Here is a 7,607-nt window from a genome sequence, read left to right as displayed (position 1 = left end):
TCCGCTTTTCCACTTTCTCAATTGAACTTTTCGAGCCTGAGCTTGAGCTCGTCGAACTAAAATTTGTTGAGTTTGAACTCAGCTTCATAGTGTAACCGAGCCAAACTAAGCTAGAACTGCTTGCGAGCGGTTCGGCTCAACTCGGCTGACACCCCTAGTGTCAATCGATCCGTTTTTGTATATTATACTTGGCCCAAGCTTACTTTCGCACCCGTAAATCCCAATCCGTGGTCTAATTATTTGACCCATCAAGACCATAAGGTCCAGACCCAGGGCCCTGTGGCAGTTGTAGAGTAAAAGCGCTACCGTGTGACGTGGCGAGACGAGGTTCTCTTTCATGTCACGCAAAGCAATTTTTAGCCGCGAAACGGTGACAAAATTTGGGCGGGTTAAAATTGAAAATAAATTAATCATTCCCAAATTTCAAAAACAAACATGCCGCCCTCGGTCTCTCCCGTCTCTTCCTTTTCACCCCTCTCTCTTCAAACAACAAACAAACAAAAGAAAAAACTTTTCTCCGAATATGGAGGATCCAAGAACTCAGCTAGAGAAAATGGGCAGAGAACTTAAGTGTCCTATTTGGTACCATCTCGTTTCAAGAAAGTCTATTCATAACTTTATAAATATTAATCAATCAATCAATTTCTCTTTTTTTTTTTTTTTTTTTTGGCAGCTTGAGTTTGCTGAATTCTTCGGTGTCACTTACATGCAATCATGTATTCTGCAAGTAAGTTCCGTTTGGCTTGTTTGTCCGCGCTTTAATTTCAAAAGAAATGCTGATAATTGTGTTTGTTTTCAGTTCGTGCATTATGAAATCAATGAAGTCCGATTCCAATTGTCCGGTTTGTAAAGTGCCCTATAGCCGTAGAGGTATGATTTTTAATGTTTCAATTCATGCTTTTATTGTTAAACTAGTTCTAGTGCTATAATATGCTAATTACCCATTTTCAGAAAATTTCATTCAACTTGTAAGGGTTGGTCAAATTATAGGCAAAAATTGAAAGTTGTGATTAGGTAAATAAGATTTTCGATTTCTTTTAGTTAATCACTGTTTTTATGCAGCTTTTTCACAAACTTAAGTCAAATTTTTTTTGGGATTTAACATTAATTTCAAAACATAACCTAGACTGAGAGATGTGTATTGTTCTTAATTTTAGTCTGGAATTTGATTAGGGCCGCCCTCATGATGTCAGATTTGTTGTGGAAAACTTGTATGGTCNTGCTAATTACCCATTTTCAGAAAATTTCATTCAACTTGTAAGGGTTGGTCAAATTATAGGCACAAATTGAAAGTTGTGATTAGGTAAATAAAATTTTCGATTTCTTTTAGTTAATCACTGTTTTTATGCAGCTTTTTTCACAAACTTAGGTCAATTTTTTTTGGGATTTAACATTAATTTCAAAACATAACCTAGACTGAGAGATGTGTATTGTTCTTAATTTTAGTGTGGAATTTGATTAGGGTCGCCCTCATGATGTCAGATTTGTTGTGGAAAACTTGTATGGTCAGAAACTAATGAATTTGTGAAAGCTTTTCTTTCATGTGTGATTTGTCTAAACTTGTTTTGATAAAGATAGTTTGCTTTGTACAGGTAGACGTGAATGAGTGAATTAAGTGCTTATGTCATGGTTTTTCAGTTGTTTTTAGCTCTTCTAAATCTTGTTGTGTTCTTATATTATAAACTTTTTTAATTTTGCCAGAGGTTCGTGCTGCTCCTCACATGGATAACTTGGTGGGCATCTATAAAAGCATGGAAATTGCTTCTGGAGTCAGTATATTTGTCACACAGAATGAACTATCAATTAAGTCATCAGGTGACATTGTAACACACTAATTTCAAATATAAATTTCATGGTGTCTCTTTATTAATCAGAAGCAAAAGCCTCAATATAAGAAGAATATGCATAATCTGAATAAGAATTATAATCCATCAGGGGAAAGACAATTAGTTTCAACATATGCTTGACAAAAGATCAGTTTAATGTTTCCTTTTCATCTTGGCTGAAATGTCTTTGAACACTCAATTTGTTACATTTGCACTATCATATGCATCTATGTGCAATAACTACATCTGGTTTGTTCAGGGAGATTAATACTGAATTTTGATATTTGTCCCTTAATAAAACAATGTTCTAATGTTCCTTGTTCCTGGTTATAGATAAAGAAAAGGGAGTTGAAGGTGATCGCATATGCAGTGAACTAGCTGCAAGTATGATTTGTCAGGACAGAGCAGATAATCAAGAAACATCCAAAAGAAAAGGGTTAAGGAGAAAAACTAAAACGAATTTGGATCATTCTGGCCTTGGTACTGTGAAACCATCCTTCCCAACCAAGAAAAGGGTTCAGGTCGCCAAGTATCCTCTTCCAGAAACCCCAAAACAGCCTGCAAAGTTCGAAAATGAACTGGTTAATAACAGCAGCATTCAGTTGAAGGACAGCTCTGTTGATTTAAAGGAAAAATCTTTTTTAAATGAAAAAGGACCAGTGCTTCAACCTTTCTTTTGGTTGAGAGAGGAAGAGGACGAGGAAAAGTCAACTCAGAACACGGACGGGGATGCATATTTAACACCACCAGAGATTCCTTCTTTTAGTGATATAATGGATTCATATGATCAAAGTTCTCAATTGTCTCCAACAGTAAGTTCTGATTTCTAATTGATTGGGTATTTGTTATAATAGTCTCTCTCTCTCTCTCTCTCTTTCTCTCTTCTCTCTCTCTCTATATATATGTATATATTGCCACAAAATCGAAACTTGATTATAATTGATTGTTGTTTTGAAAATTGTTATGAATATATACTGTATTGAACCGCCAAGTTGCTACCAACTTGCCAAAGTTACTCAAATTTGGTATTTTCAGAATTTGTTATGTCAAGTGATGTCACATTTTTCCTGAATGCATTGGCTGACAAACTTGAGATTTATATCATATTGAGGGGATGTATATGCTACTTGACACTAGAGTAGTGATGATTGTTTGATGCCACAGATATGTTTTCTTACATCTTGCAAATTCGTGTAGGCAGAAACGCATCATAGAACTGGTGATTTGGATTACTTTGATAGTGAGATGTTTGAATGGACGCAAAGACCTTGCTCCCCAGAACTTCTTCCAAGTCCTGTTAAGACACAGGTATTGTTGCAAAAATGTTATGTTTGTGTTCAGGCTTTTTAGTTTTGCTTAGCTTATTTTTATTTTCTCAAAGTTCTAGTGAAACGCAGGTGGTACATGCTGATGAAAATGATCATATTAAAGAGAAGAAAATAGGAACAGCTTCACATGTTGGAAATACAAATGAACAACAATCCATTGAAAATGCTAAAGTGAACTCAGAAAAAGAAGATGGAATTATAGATGAGGGTTTCCCCAAATCCTCTCCTAGAAGCATCGATATCAACAATCAGATTGGAAATGGTAAATTGGGTAAGAGAGGCATGAAGGCTAAGAATATTGCCAGAGCTAAGCGTTCAAAGAGAGATAAAGTTCAAGGTTCCGAAATTCAAGCTGATTTAAGGGAGGAATCTGTAAATGTTGCACACCAAATAAATGACTGCACTGGCAGTTCCTCAGTTTTGAAGGCTAGGAAAAGGAGAGAGAAGCTTGGCTTGGGTAACTGTGCAACTGTGCCCGAAGATCAAGATGTACTTGTTCCTGTCAGGGCTGAAAATCCAAACCAGGGTCGGAAAAACAGGGTGTCTGATTTGCCTGCTTCATTTGATAAGAAGCAAGGCAGTGACGAAGAATTTAACTTGGAGAAGACTAGAACAACCAGCCGGAAGATCAATGGCCGAAACTGTTTGAGGTCAAAGCGGCAAAATATGGGTCCTGCTGAAGTCAGCGTGCTTAAAAAAGTTTCTGCAGTTCAAAGCCAAACTAATGAAGACACAGTTCTTAAATCATCATTTAAATCTTTCTGTCTGGTAGATGGTAAAGAAGCCTCTGATCCCAAGGAAAAAGCTAGCAAAAAAGCTAGAAAACTAAATTCTGCTTTGAATTCAAAATGCAGTACAGAAACAAAGTGTAAGAAAAGGATGAAAGTTTCTTTTACTGCTATCTTGAAAGATGGGTTGGTTGACAGCAATCAAGAGGGCCACAGCAATGATTCTGCAAAGGGAGTTCCATCAACGGAAATTGTTAAAGGCGAATCTGATTTTAGAGTTTTAGATGAATCATCAAGAATGAAAAAGGTTCTTGATAAAAATGGAATGGCTTTACGTAAATGTGAAACCCTTACTAGCAAAACTCAATGTTGTTTCTGTCATTCATTGCAAGACACAGAGGTATTTCTTATTCCCTTGCTTTCATGCTAATATCAATCCACTGTCAATCTCACATCTGATGACCTAACATCTGAATCCATATTCCAATAGTATTAATCTGCAAACCATGTTACAGGCTACAGGAGAGATGGTCCACTACTATGATGGCAGGCCTGTTGCTGCAGACTACAATGGTGGATCCGAGGTCATACATTCACACAGAAACTGCACAGAATGGTAAGAATTTTCCTCTGAGAGCTATTTCTAAATCACTGAATAAAAGCTAGGACTTTAACTTGTTTAGTTTTCCCGTTCATAGATTTTAATCTCTGTTCCTTGATGAATGCAATCACTGGATAAGTGTTATTAAAGTTATTACGTCAATAAATCTGACAGGCTTTTGAGTCATTTAAAAAAAAAAATAGTTTCTTGTTTTAACTTCCAATTCTTTTTGATAGTGTTGATGGGTATAATAATTCAAGAAACTACATACAGGGCCCCTAATGTTTACTTCGAAGATGACACTGCTATTAATCTTGAAGCTGAATTAGCTAGAAGCCGTAGAATAAAATGTTGCTGCTGTGGACTCAAAGGTGCAGCGCTTGGGTGTTATGAGAAGAGTTGTCGCAAGAGTTTTCATGTTCCTTGTGCAAAGCTTATATCACAATGTCGATGGGATACTGTAAGCAAATCATACACAGAGCTTCTTTTAATACTTGATAAAAAATTCTTGCGTGGCATGTGTCTTATTTATTGTTTGTACTTTCATGTTTGGATATATTTTGCAACAGGACAACTTTGTCATGTTATGCCCTCTTCATGCCTCTTATAAGCTGCCTAATGAGAATTCTGGACCTCAGGAAAGCAGGAAGAAGTGCATTTCAAAAAGGTATGCTGACTATTTTATCACATCTGTCTTAGTGTTCTTCATGATGTGACTTTGAATCATTTTTGCTACTTGAAATTCTAATAATATGCTGGTATCATTCCCCTTTCTTTTTCAGACAATTGCACTCACAATGCAATCAAGTTGCTATTAAAAATGATACTAATACAAGTTACAACTGGAAATCTTCACAAAACAAGTTGGTGCTTTGTTGTTCAGCCCTTACAGTAGGAGAGAGGGTAAGAAAATATCTGATATCATTTTTTAAGTAGGATTGTAAAAGCAAATTTTAATACTTTCCTGATAACTTGAATTGCAGGAAATTGTTTCTGAGTTTGAGAGATTATCTAAAGTAACAGTGTTGAAGTCATGGGATTCAAGTGTCACCCATGTCATTGCATCAACTGATGAAAATGGAGCAGGCAGAAGAACCCTAAAACTTTTAATGGGTATCTTGGAGGGGAAATGGATACTGAATATTGAGTGTTAGTGTCAATCTTTGCTTAAGATTTATTACAATTTTTTGGAGTACTAAGACTGAGACTTCTATGCTGTGCATATTTTTGTATTTTCTGTTATTTATATTTATATATATTATGCTTGAAGGTCTCATTTTGTCAACTGTTCTTACATGTATTTGTGTCTGTTTTCAGGGGTGAAGGCCTGCATGAAAGCCATGAAACCTGTTGATGAGGGGCAATATGAAATTGCTATTGACACGCATGGAATCAGGGGTGGTCCTCGATCAGGAAGACAGAGAGTCAAGAATAAGGTTGGTTTGTTTCTCAAGTATCTTCTTGACACTCCATTAAACTTTACCATTTAAAGTCATCCCATGAATACTTATTTATATTTTTTATTTTTCTGTCTGGCAAATCTTAGAGGGGTGTTTCTTTTACTGTACATTTTCTATCAAATGGCTGTATGTTTAGTTACTTCAATTATTCTAATTTCATTGATAGATATGAAGATGGTATAGTGCACGTTTTAAGATTGAGGTGTTTGTGTTTTCCTGTTGTCCCAAATTGTTTATGCCTGCTTATGTCCACGCATGTGAAATGGCATTCCTTATCAGTAATTCTTGCATGCAGCTACCAAAGCTTTTTGATGGATTGAAGTTCTATCTCATGGGAGGGTTTGTGTCTTCCTACAAGGGATATCTGCAAGACCTCATAATTGCTGCTGGAGGAACTATTCTACATCGGAAACCTATTTCAAGAGATCAGGAACTCTTGTTTGATTCATCTCCATCTACTACAACCTTCATAATTTACAGCCTTGAGCTGCCCGATAAATGTGATCTCAGCAAGAAGACTATGATTTTGAATGGCAGGCAATCAGAAGCAGATGTTTTAGCAAATTCAACTGGAGCAAAAGCAGTAAGCAACTCTTGGGTTTTGAATTCTATTGCAGCCTGCAAATTTCAAAGTTATGAACAGTAATTTAGAAAGTTCGTAGTTTTTAAATCTGTCGTTCTGCACATTTAGTATCTAATCCATAACAAAAGTGGATGAGTTGGTTTATTTATGCTCTTGCATATGTATAAACATCATTTCAAACTAAATTAAGTTATTTTATGGTTGTATAATAATTCTGAAAGCTTGGTTTAAGATTGTATCTCTAAAGACATGTCATCTGTAGCTTAATGCATATGTGGCAGTTGATGTATAAGTGCATTATAGACAATTGGACTTGCTCAAATTATTTTAGTTTATTGTCCAATTTGGAGCATCGAAAACCATAGGTTTATTTGAAATCTCAAAGAACTTTGGATTATGGATTAAGAATATTAGCTGTTTTGACAATTTATGCACTTATGTTCAGAGTCTGATAATGCAAATATGGAGAGAATTTCGGGATATTAGTCGCTTGAATGTTAGGTGGGATACATCACACTAAGTCAAAATTTTAGAGCTTGTATTAAGAGCTGGTAACACTTTAACCTAAAGAAAAAAAAAATTATGAAGAGCCCACAAAATAACATCAAATACATCTTTATATAATTCCAGAAGTGATAGGAAAAAGTAACGGAACTATACAACCTTAGAAGACAGTATGTGTTAAGCTATAGCTAGAAATCAGAGCTAGTGAACTGTAAGTGTTCCAATAAGTTGTAATGCCACTAATCATTTCTACTTTTGACACATTAGACTGCTTCTCCTCTTATATATGATTATGAAATGCATATAGTTTTTGCTTCCCCATCACCATCAAGAATCAAAAGCAAAACTCTTTCTTCTCATGCAAGCAAAAGAATTAAGGCTTCCTGCCACTGGCCTGAGCTCTGGATTTACTACTCTCACTCTTGTTTTTTATATGCTTTCCAATCTTCATATTGAAACCCTTAAACATAGTCTCTAATGCCGAAATTTCAGCTTCAATGTTGACTGGTTCTTCCTTAGTGGCTATTCGTTGCCTCAATCCCTTTACTTGATCTACCCCAGCTGCTACCTCAAACCC

General features: G+C 35.8%; 2 protein-coding genes across 3 annotated transcripts in view; one reads left to right on the top strand and one right to left on the bottom strand.

Moving 5' to 3' along the window:
- The first annotated feature begins 473 nt into the window (after window positions 1-473).
- LOC116137643 (protein BREAST CANCER SUSCEPTIBILITY 1 homolog) lies at window positions 474-6,799 on the top strand. The gene is made up of 14 exons (XM_031423323.1): window positions 474-582; window positions 674-727; window positions 800-870; window positions 1,702-1,815; window positions 2,160-2,638; window positions 3,024-3,134; window positions 3,224-4,282; window positions 4,398-4,498; window positions 4,757-4,943; window positions 5,053-5,150; window positions 5,266-5,386; window positions 5,467-5,632; window positions 5,801-5,919; window positions 6,239-6,799. The coding sequence occupies exons 1-14, from the start codon at window positions 524-526 to the stop codon at window positions 6,587-6,589; spliced, it is 3,090 nt and encodes a 1,029-aa protein (XP_031279183.1). The 5' UTR covers window positions 474-523; the 3' UTR covers window positions 6,590-6,799.
- A 324-nt stretch (window positions 6,800-7,123) lies between these two features.
- Window positions 7,124-7,607, bottom strand: part of LOC116137648 — a 1,484-nt gene continuing 1,000 nt past the window's right edge. For both annotated transcript variants that reach the window (XM_031423330.1, XM_031423331.1), the window contains one exon: window positions 7,124-7,607. This exon is cut by the window's right edge and continues 635 nt beyond it. In XM_031423330.1, the coding sequence (XP_031279190.1) occupies window positions 7,404-7,607 (204 nt within the window). In that variant the 3' untranslated portion in view covers window positions 7,124-7,403.

This window comes from Pistacia vera, unplaced genomic scaffold, assembly GCF_008641045.1.
Source record: "Pistacia vera cultivar Batoury unplaced genomic scaffold, PisVer_v2 Contig331, whole genome shotgun sequence".
Taxonomy (NCBI): Eukaryota; Viridiplantae; Streptophyta; class Magnoliopsida; order Sapindales; family Anacardiaceae; genus Pistacia; species Pistacia vera.
The sequence above is the reverse complement of the archived record's forward strand: the minus strand, read 5'-3'. Positions and strand labels throughout refer to the sequence as shown.